The following is a 21709-nucleotide window of genomic DNA, read 5'->3' as shown; positions in this document are numbered from 1 at the left end:
ACAGGCATTCCAAAGAGTGACTTAACTGCTAGTAAAAACAATCATCTCTAGAATACAAATCCTTAAAATAAATTCTTAAACTTTATCCTATTCAATAATTAAGGTTCTTACAAAATCTTAAAAAAAATGTTAGCGTTAATAGGTCTTTGGTCATAAATGAGATTACACAAGCTTTTATGTAATTTTTATTAAATAGGCCAGCAAACCATTATTTTAATAACCTGGATGAACTACACTTTTTCTATTCCATAAAAGGAAGTTATTGTAACACTACACAAGACAATAAGTTTTGCTCTAAGTACCTTCTTACTTTGATGCCATAAAAATAACAATAAAATTAAAGCACGTTTATTTATTTCTAAGCCACGTTAAGCAATATGCTTCAACAGTATACATTTCCAAAGGCTTTGTTTTTTTCCAAAGATAAAAATTAAGTTCTCTTGGGCCTGGCAGCGTGGCCTAGCTGCTAAAGTTCTCGCCTTTGGATACCATACAGGCACAGGTTCTAATCCCAGCTGCTCCGATTCACATCCAGCTCCGTGCTTGTGGCCTGGGAAAGCAGTCAAAGGCGGCCCAAGGTCTTGGGACCCTGCACCCGCATGGGAGACCTGGAGGAAGCTCCTGGCTCCTGGCTCCGGATAGGCACAGCACTGGCCATTGTGCTCACTTGGGGAGTGAATCATCGGATGGAAGATCTTCCTCTCTGTCTCTCCTCCTCTCTGTATATCTGACTTTGTAATAAAAAAAAAATTAAGCTCTCTTTCCAACTACTTCCTCATTAAACTATACAAACAGCATAACCAGGGTTACAATGAATTCCTCTCACTAAATGCTTCAGTACTCTAAATATTTCCTTGGTGTATGTCTTTGTTTTGTTGTTGAAGAACTGTGCTGATTGCTAACAAAATGCCTATAATAGAGGTTTAATTTTATTTCAGAAATTGATACCATTTGCTGTATTATTTTGTGCAATGAAATCCAACAATCTATTCAATTATTTCTTGGCACATTTAATGATGACTGATAATTATTTTCACTTGTATTCAAAAGATAACTATTACTGAAGTATACTTTAGCTACAGAAATGGTAAAATAAATTCTCATATTTCAAAAAGTATTTGCCAAGGTTATCATCAGCACTTCTATATGTAAAGAGGATCAAAGACTTAAGTGATTATTAAATACACATAACTAGAGATTTTCACAAATGAAGTTTTAAACTAATGACCAGTATTTTTTTTCTACTTTCACTTTCCTTTCATCGTTGGTACGTTGAGTGATACTTAGGTATTTCATATCCAGGTTTAAAAATAAATCTAAGGCTTAGCACCTGCGTATGGTACGGTGCCAGATACCATACAGGTGCCAGTATGAGTCCTGGCTGCTCCACTTTCAATCAGGCTTCCTGCTAATGCACTTAGGAAAGCGGGGTGCCGATGGCTCGAGTCCTCGATCCCCTGCACACTTGTAGGAAACCTACAAAAAGCTCCAGGCTCCCAGCTTTGGACCAGACCAGCTCTGGTCACTGTGGCCATTTGAGGAGTGAACCAGAGGATGGAAAATACCCCTTTCCATCTCTTCTCTCTCTGTAAATTGGACTTTCAAAACCAAACAAATAAATCTTAAAAAAATCAATTTAAGATGTGGGAACTATCAATTATTTTTTTTTTTTTAAGATTTATTATTGTTGGAAAGCCGGATATACAGAGAGGAGGAGAGACAGAGAGGAACATCTTCCATCTGATGATTCAGTCCCCAAGTGAGTGCAACGGGCCGGTGCTGCGCCAATCCGAAGCCAGGAACCAGCAACCTCTTCCAGGTCTCCCATGCGGGTGCAGAGTCCCAAAGCTTTGGGCTGTCCTCGACTGCTTTCCCAGGCCACAAGCAGGGAGCTGAATGGGAAGTGGAGCTTCCGGGATTAGAACCTGTGCCCATATGGGATCCCGGGGCGTTCAAAGAGAGGACCTTAGCCGCTAGGCCACGCTGCCGGGCCCAGAACTATCAATTCTTAAATAACTATTGGCCTCTACACAGAATTCTCTCATCACACATTTAACTTCAATTATCTTCAGCAACATTAACATATCACCTTAAAGCAACGTATGGGGAAGTGTGTCCTTTAAAAATTTTGGTCCAATTAAGAAAATGCAATCCAATTAGATAGCAATCATTGCAAGTATTCTTGGGAAATTCTTATCTGGAAAATACATATAATATATATGCACATATATACACACATATATAAGTGTATATATCTAAGTGATATATATAGAGATAGAGATCTTACTTTTTCTCAGTTCCAGACACCTTAATTCATAATTTTGTAAGAAAGTATTATCTTGTATCTATGATCAAAATGTTTAATGTTACATTTAGTTCTAAATGAAACAGGAAGTTCTAAAATGAAATAGATAACATGTTTTTAATTATATTGACCAGCTACAAGTCACCAAATAGGACAACAGCTAAATAAAGCAGCAGTATCATGGGAAAGCATCTGAATATATTTTTTAGGACATGGACTAAAAATGTAAACTCTCATCCCAATTCTTGTTTCAAAGACTAATTTAAAAATGTGCTCAGTTACTTAAAATCAGAAACAAAATCTTCATCATGAATTTCAATTTTTAATAACTAATCTTCCTAAACTATATACATATCAGAATAGGTCAGTCTAAAGTTTTCTGAAAATGGGTCAATGCAATGGCGTAACGGATTAAAACATCATGTGTGTCAACATCCCATATGGGCTTAAATTGAGTCCTGGCTACTTCACTTTCGAAGGTGTCTTTCTTTTTCTCTCCTTCTCTAAGTCTGACTTTAAATCAATAATAAACGTTTTAATGTGCTTAAAAATTTCATTACAAATCTATCCAGTCATTAAATATGTGAACTATTTAATTTTGACCCCACAAACCAGTTTACAAAATGTAGATTCATGTTTATTTTAACGTAATTAATTGTATCGAGAAATTCTTGGATTTGTATTACAAATCTGCATTTGTACTACAAATTTATATTCATATTTACAAATCAAACATATTTTTTTTTAAAGATTTATTCATTTTATTACAGCCAGATATACACAGAGGAGGAGAGACAGAGAGGAAGATTTTCCATCCGATGATTCACTCCCCAAGTGAGCCGCAACGGGCTGGTACTGCGCGCCGAGCCAAAGCCGGGAACCTGGAACCTCTTCCGGGTCTCCCACGCAGGTGCAGGGTCCCAATGCATTGGGCCGTCCTCAACTGCTTTCCCAGGCCACAGGCAGGGAGCTGGATGGGAAGTGGAGCCGCCGGGATCAGAACCAGCGCCCATATGGGATCCCGGGGCATTCAAGGCAAGGACTTTAGCTGCTAGGCCACGCTGCCGGGCCCAAATCAAATATATTTTAAAAAGCAGTAGTATTGATTTACTCTCTTTGATTTTTTTTCCCACATAATTTCTTTGACTGTCAAATTCTTCAGAGTCGCTGTTGTGATTCAGTGGGTAAAATCAGCACCTGCAATTTCAGCATTCTACATGGATTCTTGTTTGTGTCCTGATCGCTCCACTTTTTTTAAAGACTTATTTATTTTTATTGCAAATTCAGATATACAGGAAAGGAGAAGAGAGAAGATTTTCCATCCTATGATTTACTCTCCAAGCAGCTGCAATGGCCAGAGCTAAGCTGATCCAAAGCCAGGAGCCAGAAGCCTCCTCCAGGTCTCCCATGTGGGTGCAGGGTCCCAAAGCCTTAAACCATCCTCAATTGCTTTCCAAGGCCACAAGCACGGAGCTGGACTGGAAGCAGGGCAGCCAGAATTAGAACTGAGGCCCATATGTGTTCTGGGTGAATGCAGGGCAAGGACCTCAGCCACTGAGCCACTGTGAAGGGTCCAACTGCTTCACTTCTAACTTATCTCCCTGCTAACGCATCTGGGAAAGCAGCTGGAGACAGCCCAAGTACTTATGCCACTATGCCCATCTGGGGGACTGTTTGCTGTCCTGCAGTGATGGACTTGGTGCATAGAGCCTGAAATAACGTGTGTGGACTACTGACTGATGGTCAATGGCCAAAATATATTAATAGCACCAGACTTTTAAAAAAAAGGTTGCCAGGTAGGCATCCAGGGTGGGAGCTTGAGAAATTTACATTTCAGCAGCAAAAGACAGTTCCCCAAAAAACAACTTGTTTATCTAGCAGGTACTTTATCTAAACCTGTGATCCAGGAGGTTTCCTGTCCATTCATCTCCATATGGACTGCTCCGGGCGCCTTCTGGAGGAACTGCCCGGAGCTGTGGTTTTGCATGGGAGAAGATTCACAATGTCACTCTACAGGGGACCACAATGCAGCTCCTGTCTTTGGCTTGGTCCAGCACTGGCTATTGTGGCCATCTGGTGAATACACCAGTGGAAGATCTCTCCGTCTCTTGCTCACTCTCTGTAACTCTGACTTACAAACAAATTTTCAAAAATCTCCTCCAAAATTTGTCGTCCTATAGAAGTCTTCAAGTAATTAAAAGATAAATATTCATAAGTGATATAATCCAAATCAGCAGAAGACCAAGCCTCCAGAAACGGACTATGCAAAATTGTCACAGCCTCAGTACCTACTTAGGATGACCAATGCTATTGTATAGCTTCTAAGTGATTTATTTTGTTAATTTTCACATGAAATGCAGTAAAACAATAGATATGCCTCCAAACAAATAGTTAATGAATATTTTAAGGGCTGATCTTACGATCTGCTGGCACATTAACATGTAACAAACATTTTTAAGGTTTCTCTTCTTGATGGTGTATTTAATTTTTAGAAAGCAGAAATACTTCCTGCAGCATCATAAAAGCAGACTGGAAATTCTATGCTAATCACATAATCCAGAGAAGCTCTTTGTAAACCTTCTTACACAGGGCAAGTGCAATGCATAACATATAGCAGGCTTTCTGAAACTGTTTTAAGAATTATCTAGTCTTACAATATTTATAACTAAAAACTTAAAATTGCAAACTTCAATAAAGACCATAATGGAAACTGAATATAAAAGATAGTATTATCAGCACATTCAGAAGTACTAAAGCAAAATTTAAGATTTACTATATTTGAAAATTCATTTTAAAACATTCACAAACATTTACATGAAGCATCTCTAGACTATATATTTTCTAAATGTACTTCAAATATACAGGAATGTTGTTTACAAATTTTCATAATTCCACATATTTGATAGTTATACTCAGCACTATTAAAAGGCAATTCAAAATAATAGGAGACTGCCCAGAAAATAATTTTAAGTATGTGAAATTTACGGTCATTTAGTTGAAATTTTAACTGTTACATCCCTTGCACCTATTCCCAAGAATATCCTAAGCTTTCATTTATTAATACCCTAAACTATCATATGTCTTATGTCTTTAAGCACTCTTAAAGTTCAACATGTCATTTTTTAAAACTGAGATCAAATTAATGATTAAAATGTGATATTTTAGCCTTTTTTGCAATAGGTTTGCACCCAGAACACAGACACCGTGAAAACTACCACTAAATTAAAGCTAAAATGGGAAAGGAAAAGACCCACATCAATATCATCATCATCATCACTGGACATGTCAGTTTGGGCAAGTGCACCACTACTGGCCATCTGATGTACACTGTGGTGGCACTGCAAAAGAACCACTGAGAAATTCCAGAAGGAGACTGCTGAGATGGGAAAGGGCTCCTTCCAGTATGCCTGAGTCCTGGATAAACTGAAAGCCTAGTATGAGCAGGGTATCACCATTGACATCTCTGTGGAAATTTGAGAGCAGTAAGTATTATGTGACAATCATTGGTGATCCAGGACACAAAGATCTCATTAACAACATGATTATTGGCACATCCCAAGCTGACTGTGCTGTCCTGATTGTTGCTCCTGATGTCAGAGAATTTGAAGCTGGTATCTCCAAGAATGGGCAGATGTGTAAGAATGCCCTTCTGGCTAACACCCTGGTGTTAAACAATTAATGGTGGGCATTAACAAAACAGATTCCACTAAACCACCCTATTGCCAGACGAGATATGAGGAAATTGTTAAGGAAGTAATCACCTATATTAAGAAAATTGGCTACAACCCTAACACAGTAACATTTGTATCAATTTCTGGTTAGAAAGGTTAACAACATGTCAGAGCAAAGTGCTAATATGCCATGGCTCAAGGGATGCAAAGTCACCTGCAAGACAGCAATGCCAGTGGAACCACACTCCTGGAAGCCCCGGATGGCATCCTCCGACCAACTGAAGTGCCTCTGTGTCTGCCCCTGCAGGATGTCTGCATTGTTGACATCCCGACTGACACCCTGACATGTCTACATTATTGACATTATTGACTGAGTGGAACTGGTGTTCTGAAATCTGGCATGGTGACAGCCTTTTGCTCCTACCAACATCACAACTAAAGTTAAGTGCACTGAAATGCACCCATAAAGCTTTGAGTGAAAACTCCCCTAGTGACAATGGGAGCTTCAATGTAAAGAACGTGTCAAAGATGTCATCGTGGCAACGTTGCTAGTGACAGCAAAAATGACCCATCGATGGAAGCTGCTGGTGATCATCCTGAACCATCCAGGTCAGGTCAGTGCTAGGTATACCCGTGTGTTGAATTGTCACACAGCTCACGTTGCTTGCAAGATTGCTGAGCTGAAGGAAAGATTGATCTTCATCTAAAAAGAAACTGAATGATGGCCCTAAAGTCCTGAAATCCGGAACAGACAGTTGCTGTGGAGATCATGAAAGTGGATAAGAAAGGCTGCTGGAGCTGGCAAGATCACCAAGTCTGCTCAGAAAGCTCAGAGGCTAAATGAATATTATCCGTAATACCACCCAGACTTAATCAGTGGTGGAAGAGTAGTCATAACGTTTGTCTCAATTGGCCATTTAAATTTAACAGTAAAAGACTGGCTAATGATAAGAATGTATCATGAGGACCCCGCGCAGTAGCCTAGCGGCTAAGGTCCTCGCCTTGAACACACCGGAATCCCATACGGGCCATTGTTCTGATCCCGGCGGCCCCACTGCCCATTCAACTCCCTGCCTGTGACCTGAGAAAGCAGTTGAGGACGACCCAAAGTCTTGGGTCCCTGCACACACGTGGGAGACCTGGAAGAGGCTCTGGGCTCCTGGCTTCAGACTGGCTCCTCTTCAGCCACTGTGGCCGCTTGGGAGTGAATCAATGGACAGAAGATCTACCTCTCTGTCTCTCCTCCTCTCTGTATATCTGACTTTGCAATAAAAAAAAATAAAATACATCTTTAAGAAAAACAATGCATCATAAAACCTGCCGAAGCAAAGAAGAATGTTTTGTGGACCATTTGGTTGTGTGTGTGTGTGTGTGTGTGTGTGTCTGTCTGGGGAGGGCAGTTTCAAGTTACTACTTTTTCAAATCAATACTTTTTAGTGAAAATATAACTTGACCAAAAATCTGTCACAGAATGTTGAGACCAATTAAAACAAAGTTCGAAGAGGAAAAAAGATGTGACATTTTAAAGCATCCTAATCTTATATACAGCATCTCTTAGGTTTCTGTTTTCAATAAGAATAATCTGATCATAACAGATATGAATAAAACTATATATATATGTGTGTCAAACACAAAACACTCTTTAATATTCACTAAAAACTAGACTACCTTATATTTCTGTATTGTCCTGTAAAGATGTCTCTACCTACGTGATCAGTGCAATAATTCAATTAGCTAATCTTTTACCTTGCAACACTGGAATCCCGTAGGCACTGATTCAAGTCCTAGCTGCTACGCTTCCCATCCAGCTTCCTTTTTACCAACAGGGAAAGCAGTGGAGGATGGCACAAAGCCTTGGGACTCTGCACTCACATGGGCAATCAGGAAGAAGCTCCTGGCTCCCACCTTCAGATCAGATACACTCCTGCTATTGAGGCCATGGAAGCCATTTGGGGAATGAAACAACAAATGGGAGATCTTTCACAAATCTACCTTTCTAATAAAAATAAATCTAATTTTTAAAAATTCCTCTACCCTCTACCTACCTATGCCATCACCCAGTCTAACAACAACAAAAACTACATATAACATGTATGTCAAAATTGCATTCTAAAACAGTATGTTGGTCTAACATGAATAAACTTTATGTATAAAGGTTTGAAAGAACAAAATTGGAATATTAGGATATTTTCAATCACAGTTTAACACTTACAAAGTTAAACTGGCATTGTATCCTTACTATTTTGTTCTCTAAATTATCCCCTTGTTCCTTATTAGCTTGTCACTGATTGATAATTATATAGCAAGGTCATGTTAATGCAGGTAAGTGAGCATTTATCTGGAGTCCTTTAAAATACAATAACAACACTGAATATCTACTTCTGATACTGTGTAAAGACAAAATGGTGCCATAAATTCCACTCCAAAATACTTCTAAAATCTATTGTCTTCTCTGCATCTTTTGCCAGAACTCTAAGCCAGGCCATTATAACTCTTATCCTGGACTACAAGCAACAGAGCCCTAAATCTACATCTTGCCATCTTCAGATTTGTTTTTTATTTTATTTCGTTTTTAAGATTTTTTTTTATTCGAAAGGCAGAGTTACAAAGAGGGGGAGAGACAAAGAGATTTTGTATCTACTAGTTCACTCTCAAAATGGTCTCAATGGCCAAAGTTGGGTCAGTCAGAAGTCAGGAGCTTCCTACAGATCTGCCATGAGGGAGCAGGAGCCTAAGTTGAACTTGAACCATCTGCTACAGCTTTCCCTGGCATTGGAAGCAGAAAACTGGATCAGAAGCAGAACAGCTACTCAAACCAGTGCCACATGGGATGGTGAGCATAGGCAACACCTTCACACACTACAACACAGTGTTGGCCTCCACATCTGATTGTACCTCTGTTCATTAGCAATAGTATTCTTAAACTCTAACTCAGTTTACTTTGCTCTGTTAAAATCTTACATTTTACCTGGGATAATATAAAAACCTCCTTTGGAGACTATTATGTGTAATGAAATAAGTCAGTCCACAAAAGACAAAAAACATGTTTCTCTGATCTGTGCTAAGTAAAATATGAAGACAAAAGTATACTGTATCTGAGTGAAATGCATGACTGTGTACAGATGCTATCTGTACCCCTGAGCAACAGTGGTTTTACCTACTCACTACTCATTTCACTCTTTATTCAGTGGAGTATTAAGCCAGTGATTATAACGTAAGTGGGAAGTATGTCATTGTAAAAACAGAAAAACAACAAAGAAAGGAGGAGTGATGGTGGGAAGGATCATTATGTTCTTAAAATTATATGAAATACATGAAATATTTCATTACAATAAACAAAACCTCAGTTTTTACCATGGCTTGTTTTCTATTCCATGGTTTCTAGTCCATAGAACTCATTACTGACTTTCAAATCTCCCTCCGAACAATACTCTCCCTTTTACTAGGTAAGTTTCAGTCACACTGGAATCAGCCTTCACATGTGTCAAGCTCACTTTCCATCAAGGCCATGCTCTCACAGATCTCTTACAAGATGCTTCTTCCTACTCTGTAGAATTAGCTATTTATCCTTTATAAAAATGGAGCTTAAATGTCACTTTTACAGATAGGCTTTTCAAACCTTCCTGTTTCTAAAAGCACAGCTACAGCCTAGAATTTGGCACAACAGCTAAGATACTGCTTGGCACGCCCACATCTTCTATGGGAAGGCCTGCCTGGAATTCCAACTCCACTCCTGATTTCAGCTTGCTGCTAATGTACACAGTTGGAGATAAAAGTTTGCAGCAGGGAGTCCCCATCGCAAAGATGAGAGAACTTGCAGCTCCTGGCTTCAGCCCGGTGCAGGCATTTAGGGAGTTAATAAGCAAACGGGAGATCTTTCTGTCATCCAAATAAAGGTTTTAAAATTCTATAGAATAACGTATCTTTTCTAGTTTTTTTCTACCTCAGAGCTTTCATGGCTTCCTGCACAAGGAAAATATTATTTACTCAATCAAGCTCCACAAATCATAGATTAATGACAGCCTTAACTTACCCTTTTCATTCCATTATCGCATTTTAGATTCCAGGGAACAAACTCAATACAATAACGCAAGAGCAGAAATACTTTACTTCCAAATTTTAAATACATATTTTAAGGATAATGGAATTGCATTAAGTTATTTCTTCTGTAACTTTGATAATACAGTTGAAAATGCACATAGAAAAAAGTAAAACTATTTGGATTACTTAGATCGATCTCCCTGTTTTTAATCTCATGAAATGTTCATTCAAGGATTCAAAACTGTCTGTTCCTGTTGAGATTGAGTAGATACACAATGTGAAGTAGAATCTATTATTTCACCATTTGGGACAAATGGAGCATACAGTATGAAATACTTATACTTACGAAAAGGAAGAAGAGGGAAGAAAAAAATAACATTGAGATTATGTGATATGTTATGATGGTAGTTAGAGGGAAATATGACAAATCAATGACGCATTTTATGCTTGTAGTTAGGTATTTATACTAGCAATGAATACTGAAAAATCAAAGAAAGTATGGCTTTGTGTCCTAATATTTTAAACAGTCACTCAACAGTATAAATATATAAATTCTCTTTATTGTTATATATAACATATTTTCCTCCCTCATGAAATCCATATGAATGTGATTTGTAAATATATAGTACATTAGTTTTCATGATATTCTTCTAAGCAACTTTAAGTGTGAAGAAAAAGATCCTTAACAACCATGGTATAATTAATTTCTGCGCAGGAAAATGGTTTAGATAGTCTAATTCCAACTCGAGCACAAGAAATTTTTAAATAGTCACTACTAAATCCGCACAAAATTTTACTTTTTTGCTTTTGATGCTGTTCATAATTAAGTATGCAGTGACTTACTTAAACTTGTAAATGTATAATAAAATTATACTTTTCATAAAATTAATATAACAATTTATTTTACATAGAGTCATGATTTTTTTTATCTCTAGAAAGTAATTTTCTAAATCAATGGTACTGAAATATTTTAACTAATCTTCCAGTTTTCCAACTTCATATTATATTACTATTTTGATAAAAGTTCACTTACATTTTCGTAAATATAAGTTATATTTATGTATATATATAGTACATTTTGGTAAATATAAGTTAATTTGGTAAAAATTCACAATTTGGTAAAAGTTCACCTAATATTCCAAGAAGCTTCCTCATTTTCTCCATATCTAAAACAATTAAAAAATTCAATTTTTTAGTTTGTGAACAATACTTATGGCAGTTCAATTATTTTAGGGGATAACTGGTAAGCAGTCATTTTTCTGCTTGATTTATATTACTTCTGATATTTACTTATGACTCAATGGATTTTTTTAAAAGCATTTAATAATTTCAGTGAAACAAAGCATGCTATTATTGTTTATTTCATTTATCCATAATTGCCTGCAAAAAACCAATTCACACAGTTTCAGTACTGGAATAAGTTTACCAGACACATATGCCTAAACTATATGCCTAAACTTAATGAATTACCTGAGTATGCCAGTAATTCTTTATAGAAACTTGAGCCCCACCCTGAGAGATGTATTGACTCATTCAGGCTACAAACTATTTGCTAAAGTAGAGAATTGCTGGAGCAAACAGAACCCTGGTGGCTACAAATACACACACACAGACATACACACACGGACATGCACTCGCGCACACACACACACTCTCTCTCTCTCACACACACACACACACATTTAACTTGTATATGAAGCAAATCCACTTTTTAAAATTCCAGTGAATGTTTAGCACAGGAATGAAAACTTGTACTCCATACAAACATAAAGCATGGCATCTAAAACACCATTTACCAGCATCTAACCTACACCGTGATTCTAAAACAGGGAAAATTGGTGGAGTTTGATAGAATTTGAACACAAAAAAATATTTCCAAATACTTAATCAGATAAAGTGATCTAGGAAGTATCTTTACTTTATTGGTGAATTCAAGGTGGTCTGGAAATAAGAATATGGAATGAAACAGATTTATGCTGTTTTTAGAGAGCTCACCTTTATAGTCAGTTAAAAAGGCAAGAGAAAAATCCTTTTGTCATTATTCCCATTTTAAACTGTTCCTGTTTACAATAAACCGATGATGGGGCTAGCAGGATTTAATATAATTCAGTCAAGCTAGATACATAGCATTAAAAATATTGTGATCATACTTAAGTTATGTAAAGAGGAAATTTGATTCCCTATAAAATAACAAGTTCCAAAAATAAAGCAATAATCCTTTCTTCCCTTAAGTTAAAATTACTAAATCTCTTGAAAGCTAAACATTAGTCATATTCTGATATTTATTTTTATGCATATAAAAATCACATTTATACTTCATACTAATCTTTCCATAGATTGCATAGACACTCAAGTCATGGTCTATGTTTTCAATGTTCAAACCTGACAAAATGTTTCTATTTATATTATCTATCCATAAAACTATAAATTAAAATAACGCTAAAACATTCTTCAGTGTAATGATTTCAGAATTTTAAAAATTACTGCAACTTATTACTGGGAAAATTATAATCACTGCAACTTTATGGTGTAAAAGTATTTAATATGCAATTATTCATTCATTTCTGATAATAATAAACCTGATCATATTTTCTCCATAATCTTGTTTAAAAGGCTCCCCCCCATCACACTCAATTTAAACTTTTAGGTACTCTTATATCTGAGTATATTATTAGACACAGTCTACATTTTTATTAACATGGCATTTCAAAAAGTTTATGGAAAATAGAATTTAAAAATAAATTTATTTTGCTATAAAATGTTTTCAACTCCAGGTATAGGTTTTAATGATATATATCCCATGATTTTTTGAAGATGTCCTCATATATTACCATGTATTCATATTTTAATAGACACTACTATTTCACTGATAGTAAACTGGGCAATACTTATTAACTAACATAACTGTGTTAACTGAAAAAAATAATAAGCCATGTACTTATTGTTTCACATAAAACATTTCTCAATACTATAAGCTCTTTAAAATTGCTAAGCAAATAAAAATTATTGCAAGAAGCTAACAAATACACCTGTGTTCTCAAATGTAAGATTTGAGAAATCAAGCTAACACAATACATTCTGTAGCATATTACTTCAATTCTTTAGATATTCACATGTGTGTCTTATATGTTAATGTTTATAGAGCTTATAGAAGTGGTTGTACCACAAAAATTAAAAATAAATAATGATTTAGGAAAACGACTACTTGGGAATAAGTGTTGGAAACTTGCAGTAAACTTGTCCCTCAAGGTACATACTTCTTTTTAGCATCTTTAGGTGTGAAGATAAAGCACAGTTTATCTTCCCCATTATTAAAACTCTGTTCTCACCTTACAATGAAAAACCACTTTTAAACAACTACTCTATATTCACAAATGTAAAGTAACTAACTCTTTGATATTTCAAAGCTTAGTTTTGAAAACAAATGAGGGATGTGATGTGATGGCTACATGGTCATAAGGACGTAGAGCACTACAGCTGTCATTTCTCATGTGATAATGCTTCAAAGTCATTAGGGTTGCACATGGTTTCCAAATTCACATATGCATTTGTGATTACACTCTGCTGGGTCAAATACAATTACTATTAGGAAAACCTGCTGAAATTATCAGTTGTCTGAGAACACTTAAATGCTAATCCTGAATAGTTATATTTCTAAAACATCATGTGATTATGACAAAAAAGCTCTATACCATCTACTTGTTTTCTCTTTTAACATTCTCACACACAAAATATTTACTTTCAAGTCACCTCACCTCCGTTTTTCTATCTGCAAATTATTTCAAGATCCTGAAACAAATCCTACATATTAAACAGTAACGACAATTAACCCTGCTAATACTTGAGGTTTCATATTTGAGGTTTTATACTTGAGGTTTTATGTTTGAGGTTTGAATCATGTTAAATTCAGTTTTTATTTCGTATTTGAGGTTTTAACCATGTGATTTAACCGGGGACAGGCTGATGGTCTTCACAGCACCAGCAACAGCATCCAACCAGGTGCACTGCCCTAAAACTTTTATGCCTATTCACCACAGTTTAGTAAGATTTAGAATATGCGAGGGATATATTGCAGATCAGAAATTCCTGTTTTGTACCAGAAATTCTGTTTTACAAAGACTGAGTAAAAAGGGGGAGGGGGGGATACTCAAATATTCTAAGTGCTTTTCAACGCTTCACAAACCACTCACTTTGTGCTCACCTACCTACCAAAACTGAATTCCAAAAATCTGTCAGTGAGTTGACTTCAGAAAACAGTCACAACTTGGAAAGTCACACGTCAGGCTCATCTATGTCCTGACTGCAAGCTGAAAAGGAACCACCGCACAGACCTGCGGGCCATCAACTCTAACAAAAATTCTGAACAAATCTACAGGAAGTTGTCTGTGTGGTACGGATGCTGAGGCTGAAGCTAAAGCAAGGGCAGGGCAGGGGGGCACAGTTACCCAACCTGAAAGGCTGCTATGTAAAACGACACTGCCGGAGTGCTCTGCCTCCCAAGGCATGTGGGAAAATCCACGCTTTACCCCGCGAGTGACTGCCCGAATTTTCCACTAAGTCTGTGTCATGGAGCCTGACCTTCGGAGAAAGAGCGAAGGAGGGAGCACTCTGGCGGCCACCGGCAGTGGGACCCACGTGCGGTGGGTGCTCAAGAATTCTAGACGTAAAAGGAACCATCACTTGCAGGGCCACCCGTCCCAAACGACGCACACTGGGGGCACTAAAGAGGGGACACTCAGGACGCTCTCCCGCGAGGAGACCTGAGAAAACGACCTAGGCAGAAAGTTGCCCGCAGGAGGCGACCAGTCTCCAGCCCTCGCTCCCCTTCACGCCCCCTCCTTGCGTGTCCCTTGCCTTACCCTGGTTGTTGGAGACGTGACTGCAGTCGCTCGGCCAAGCGGTCAGCAGAGGCAAGAAGAGACCAAACTGCACGAGGAATTCCCGGACCTCACAGCCCCCCATGGCGCTCTGGGGCTCTCTTCTCCCTCCTCGGAAAGAAGTGGCAGCCGCGCAACCAGGCGTTGTGGACGGGCGTGGGGGTCCTGGGCCACGTCTTCTTCCTCCTCCTCCGCCTCCTCCTCCACCCGGCCCGCAGGGGGTGTCCCGGGGCTGCCCCCGTGCCAGGCCCCCAGCACAGGGCACGAGAGTCCAGGCTGCCCAGGTACAGGTGCAGCTGCTTGGGAGGACGATGCCGCCGCCGCCGCCCGCAGCGCCGGGAAGCTCCTGGCGGCTGGAGGCGAGCGGAATTGCATCCACCACCGTGTCCCGCTCGCGCGAGGACTATTCACTTGGGCCCGGGAGAGAGCGCGCGCACAGGAGCGAGCTCGGGCTGGGGCGCGGGGGAGGGGCCGGGGGAGGGCGCCGCTCGGCGGCGACGGGAGGAGGGAGCGCCAGGTGGGGCGGGCAGTTCGGGGCGTCCCAAAGCGGGGGAGGCGCGGCAGCTGTGACCCGGCTTGGGGAGACCACCGCAACTTTCCTCCGACCGGTTGCGTGAAAGCGGGGGGCGGGGGCGCACGAGGCGATTTGGGGCGGCCTCGAGCAGTCTGAGGGTGCAGCGGTCCCCAGGAGCTGCGGTCCGAGCCCTCAGCCCCTCGGCGGAGTGGCGTCGGCAGCGGCTTGCACCGAAGACACATCCACGTCGGCCGCGTCCGCGCCGTATCCCAACCGTGCTAGCCGCTGCCCGGACATCTCTGAGGTCTCACTTAGTCCCCCAAGCACTTAGCCCCCCCACTGCACGGCTGCAGAGCCCGCCGTCCTAAGACCAGTCAGTTCCCGACATCGCCACCCGCCCACTTCACATTTCCGCTGCCGGAGGGGTGCGTGCTGAGGGCCGGCGGCCGTCCACCCAGCGGCTCCTCAGCGCGGGTCGTCCAAACTTGCCCACTGGGGCGAAAGGTTCAAGCTCGGCGGCCGCCTCGGCTGCTTTGAGTCCCGAGAGCGGAAAGAGGCAGGAAGCGGCAGCGAAGGAGTCACATCCAGCTGGAAGCGGGCGGGTACCCGGCGCCTAGGCTCGCCGAGGTCTCGGCGGCGCCGTGAGGCGGTGACTTGGCGGCGGAGGTCACGAGCATCGTCGCAGCCGTGGCGCTGCGATTCCCGGGCCCCGAGCGCCCGCGGCGTGACGGCGTCGTCGGGCCGCTCGCTCGGGGCCACATCCACGGCGGCGCTCAGGCGGACTGCTCGCCCCCGCCCGCCCGCGCCGCCCCCTCTCAGCGCCCGCCCCCTCCCAGGGCTCGGGTCGCTGGAAGCCGCGAAGCCGAGAGAGCTACTTGGTGGGACACGGAGGCCTCCCCCTGAGGACCGGGTCGACGCGGCGGCGGAGCGCGAGGGGTTCTTGGGGTCCCCTGTCCCCGCTCCCTCGCCCCGCGGTGGTCGAGGTGGGCGCAGAGGGCACGGCCGCAGCCGCGAGCGCTACACAGCTCCACTAAGCCCTGCGTTCTCCCCGCCCGGCAGCGGCGGTTCGGATGCCACCAGCTCGGCGCTAGAGGGGGTTATTCGACAATAAAAATCCCTCCGCCACGCGCGGTGGAAGCCGCGGTCCGTGAAAGGAACTGAAGGGCGGGTGGAATGTTCTCTGGCTAAACTTAGAACGCCCTGCGAGGAGCGCGGGAGGAGCTGTGTCGGGGTTACTGGAACGCGGTGGCGGTGCTCTTTATCACTCCCTCTCTTCAGGGGATTTAGGGCGTCACATTAGAGCCACCACAAGCGCATATAACGTCTTTAAGAATGTTTATGGTCATGTAGAAAAGTAAACTGAGAGGAGCACGCAGGGGTCGTGCAAAGGGTGGATGGTATTTAAAGGTGGGTAGAAGACTATGGAAGGTTCAAGGTGGCGGGAACCGCTGAAGAGTAAAGCTGAAACAAAGGGTCATCCAGCCTTTGGTGTTAACACAATTGTGGGAGTGAGGGAAGCTCTGGCGGGACGCGTTTTGATGTTTGTCATGCTCTGTAATTGAAGCACTCTCTCTAACGCATTAATATGCCATTGGAGGGAAACGGGGAGCGAGAGAACCCCGCGTCTAAAACCCATTGCGTGGAGAGGAACGTGAAATCCAAGTGGTTTCGAGAGCATGAGGAAGCTTTCTGATTGGCGACAGTATTCTCCCTCCCGTTATGGATTCAATCTCTCTCTCTCCCCCTCCCTCTCTCTCTCTTCTCCCACAGCCATTTTAAATGCATGCAAATCACCTATAACAAGATAACCCTACACGGAGGAGCTTGTGTATAGGAATCAAGAATAAAACCCAATTTTGCAATTCACTTTACCATCCTTACCGATAGATAGATCCACATGGGCATAAGCAAATTCAGTTTACAGACGAAGAAAAAAGTCTTTGTTTTGATCATTATGATATAAACACTTACGCTTCAATAAGTAACGTTTTAGAAATATTTCATGATTCGTTATTTTGATGTTTTGACGTAAATTGTTTGATATACTGTCAAAGCATATATTTCCTTGGCATTTTTGCAGTTAAACGTTTCTTTTAAATTTTTTTTGTAATAATTATGAAAGTTTTTTAAAAACTCAGAAAAAGTTATTCGTCAAGGTGCTTATTTTGTAAATGCCTAAAATATGCCATGTTAGTCTGAGGAATTGGTAATATAAATTTAAAACTGTGAACCATGTTAATTTGTGAACCTTATTTTTCAAATCAACTACAATTGGCACATTTTAATGAGAGATAACCAAAATTGAGTTATTTCAAAATAATTCTTTGCGTGAAACACATTTTTAAATCAAACTCTAAAGTTATGTTTTTCTTGTGGGAGAATATATTGTGTCTATGGAACACCAAGTATAAAACATTTCCCTCAAAATTAGGCTAATTAAGAATGTTATAAAAAAAGAATGTTATAATGAAGCGAGCACTGGAAGGACTAAAAGAAAGGGAGAAAGTGGAAAATAAAAGCTAAGGTTCATTTCCCAAACTCATGTTTAGCTACAAATCATAGCATATGCCTCAAATGTGTGCTGTTACATCCAAATAACAACAGCAGCTTGAATTACCCAGAATATCTAAGGGTCACCCACCTGCAAGTCGCCATTTTTGTTTAAGTAAGTGATAGTGAAGCCGGAACCATAAGAAAAATAATTAAAGATTTTTTCTCATTAAAACACTTTATATGTTTAGGTATTTTTCGATGTATTTAGGAATTGTCATGTGCCTTTGAATAATTGGCAATATTTCATAAGTTTGACATGATTTACTAGTTTCAAAACATTGAAAAGGAATTAACAGGTCATTTGACCACTTGTACCATACAAAAATTTGTTCATGTATAATACATATATACAAAGTATGCATATGTGTGTTCCATCTCATCTAAAATATTTCTTGGGTTCTTTATGTTTAATTCTCTTCACTAAAAAAGATAATAATAAATTCTTTTATATGAGTTAAAAATTATAAAGCTAACATTTTACTTTAAAAAATAGTCATTATATTTTGTGAGCCAGAAGCAATTTATACTTAACAGCCATTCTTCTAGAAATATTGATGTATTTGCTGACATGTCATAGTTTCAAAATTATAAGCCACTCAATGAACCATGTGCAATATTCACGCAGACTTATCTACACTTGCTGTTTAAATAATACCCATATTCAAAAAAAATTTCCTGTCTCATTGTTCAGGATTCTTTTGTGTACTTTCAGACTGTTGTTCTTCATTTTGTATATATGATCTGAATTCAGGTAAGTAAAGTATGAACTACAAAGTACCCCAAGTTTGCCTTTAAAATAAAACTCGTAGTATTGAAAAAAATAAGAGTTTATTTAGGAATAGAGACTTAGTCTGTAGTTAATTTTTTTGGGAATAGACAGTGCTGTAATGATTAACACTCAGCATATATCCTATGCCTTGAGAAAGTCTTACGTGTGTTATGGTGGTAGAAGTGTAGACTAAGTCATCTGCTGATTACTTTGCATTCTGTAGGCAAAAGTACAAGAGACTTAAATAGTAATAGTTTGAAAAAATGGTCTTAAAAGATTTAGTTAATATTTTGAATCGAAACAATTGCTTATGTTTTTATGGATAACATAAAATTAAGAGAAATACTTGAGGTATTAATACTGTCATGTCGTTACCCTTAAAAGTAAGTGATTAACTTTTATGCGAAAAGAAAAACTCCATTAAGTTAAATAAAATTTTTAGAATCTTTTCTTTTAGAAAATGTGCAATTAGGAGAAACGTGTATATATTTCAGAAATTTTGCTTTGATATTAGGTCATAAGTAGTATTTTTTGTGAAAGAGGGCATTCAAAATAATGTTCAACAGATCATTTTATTGTTAGCATTTCAAATCTTGCATATCTTATGGAAATGCATTGTTAAGGTTTGGAAAATGTATCATCATAGATGCATGAGTATGTATTTATAGCATATATATGGATGTAGGTGTGTGCATGTATGTGCCTGTGTGTGTATTTATATAATTCAATGAAAACTTTCTCTCTAGTACTTTTAAAATTACAGACACTTTACCAAGCAAAATTTGCATATGCATTTTGTTGAACGATAGAGCAACGGTACAGATATTACTTGGTTCTTATTATTCCTCTGTCTCAGGTTGCATTATTCCTCTGTTGCATTGTATAGTATAATACAGATCACTGCATTGCAGATCATTTGTGTGATCTTATGAAAGTTTCAAACTATCGTTGTGTATGAAAAAGGAACTGTATCCTAACCTTTGAAGATATAGTTTGTACTGTTGCTGCTTTAGCTTGGGTTAGATTTTAGTTTAGATTGGTTCATAATCTGAAGGCCAATGCATGAATTTTATTAATATAAAATACAACACTAAAGGTCATGCACAATGGCCAAAGAATATAGCTAGATTAATGTAACTTCCATTGTTAATGAATAGCATATGTGGCATCAGGTACTCCCCCCAAAAATATTTCTACCTATAAGCAGGACCTTTTAATAAAAACTTTATTAAAGATTTATTAAAAACATATGCTTCAGTTTATCTTTTGACACGGAATGACCACTTTTTCAAAACAACTTTATTTTATTTCATTGAATTATAATAAATGCCATTGAAGAGCATAGCATATCTAAATATCAGTCAACAATCTACGGTGGAATTAATACTACCTTTGTAAGTGCTATATTAAAATATCATTATTTTCATAATAAATATCACATGAATACTATTATTTTCTCAAATATTCAAAAGTCTACTCCAAATACACTTCACATTTTTCTTTCATTATGTTTGCATGAAAACACTTTATGTCCTACTTCAGGAAAAGACAAAGCTAGATTTTACAGAAGATCCCTTGGGTATGTTAAATAGTCAAATGATACATTTATTAGAAATGCTATACATGTGAGTAATAATATCAGTTTAACATTTTTAGTCACTTAATATCAATAATGCAAAGCTTGCTTTTTTACTCAGACTGGAGTAGATTCAAAGTGTCACAGGAGGAGACATCACTCATTAAAGTGGGACTTATGTAGGTGAAATTTTTTATAAAATATTTCTTATGTTTCAGTTTAATTTAAAATCAGGTAACTATGTTTGTCTTTTTGAGATTCTGTGTTTTTGTTGTATATTAAACTTTAAAGAGCAAATCCTGAGAGACACCTGATTATATTCTAAATGATCTCTGACAAGTCAATATAAACTTAATATGCCCAATATTTACCTTTTATTGTAAGGGATTCTGTAACAATTTAATCATGGAACTTTTTCTTTTGCTGTGACTGTAAAAATGTTTTTAGGAAAAAGAAACATTTATCAATAGCAAATTGTAATTATCACAAGACTTAATGTGTTTGCTAAGTGAAAATGTGTTTTTACAGTTACTCTTACCTTATTCTCAAAGTGTCCATCTTTATTTTTTTCATGAAGGGCAAATTACTAGTAACACATGTAAGCTAAAAATATGCAATTCCTTCTTCTTAAAAAAATTACTCAACATTTCTATAACTAATATTTGCTCTGATATAGCTTTGTGAGTTCAGGAATGTGTTGCAGATCACTTGTACCTAAGCTGACTTGTACTGAAAATGTTCTTTGCCTACTTACCAAACTAAATCCAATTATAGAACTTATGTGAGATTCACTTTGTGTTTCATTGTCAAATTCCACTCCTAGGTCATTATATTACAAGTACATGTAAGTTCACAGTATTCGGAATTAGGCTGTGACTTCTTTGCAGCTTTTCTAAATGAAAATAACATGCTCTAAGTAAGTGATGAAAAATAATAAAGAGTTATAAATTTATAAATTTATGTGCTATGTACTGATATTTATTTTGTTTATTTATGGACTTACAGCTAAGAGTGCTCAATATTTGTTTGCTCCTGACTTTGTATTATGGTTTGAATTACATAAAGGATAGGAAGTTTATTCATGTATATTTTAAAATTTTTTCATATAGTGGGGAAATTTAAGTTTCTTGATTTTTGGAAATATGTATAATTTTCAAATAAAACATTAAGTTTATAATGGGGAAAATAGCAAATGGATTTGAAAACTGTAAATATTAAAAATACACAGTGATTTTTAAAAGAACGGCTAATTCTTAATGCAGAAATTCTGTCACACAGAAATTTCAATACTCATATTGAACACAAACAGTAATGCATACTCAATGCTGATCATATTCAATACTCATCATGAACACACACAGTAATGTTACCATGTGTGTTCACAATGTCATCAACACTAATTT

At 38.6% G+C, this 21709-nt stretch overlaps 1 protein-coding gene and 1 pseudogene across 1 annotated transcript in view; one reads left to right on the top strand and one right to left on the bottom strand.

Annotated features, from left to right (window-relative positions):
• EPHA6 (EPH receptor A6) overlaps nucleotides 1-15431 on the bottom strand; it is an 860890-nt gene extending 845459 nt beyond the window's left edge. Inside the window, 3 exon segments of the mRNA XM_058661775.1 lie at nucleotides 14877-14980; nucleotides 14982-15049; nucleotides 15051-15431. Coding sequence (XP_058517758.1) covers nucleotides 14877-14980; nucleotides 14982-15049; nucleotides 15051-15269 — 391 coding nt within the window. The 5' untranslated portion in view covers nucleotides 15270-15431.
• LOC105942416 (elongation factor 1-alpha 1-like) lies at nucleotides 5539-6833 on the top strand (annotated as a pseudogene).
• Nucleotides 15432-21709: the final 6278 nt, after the last annotated feature.

Source organism: Ochotona princeps, chromosome 3 (genome assembly GCF_030435755.1).
Source record: "Ochotona princeps isolate mOchPri1 chromosome 3, mOchPri1.hap1, whole genome shotgun sequence".
NCBI lineage: Eukaryota > Metazoa > Chordata > Mammalia > Lagomorpha > Ochotonidae > Ochotona > Ochotona princeps.
The sequence above is the reverse complement of the archived record's forward strand: the minus strand, read 5'-3'. Positions and strand labels throughout refer to the sequence as shown.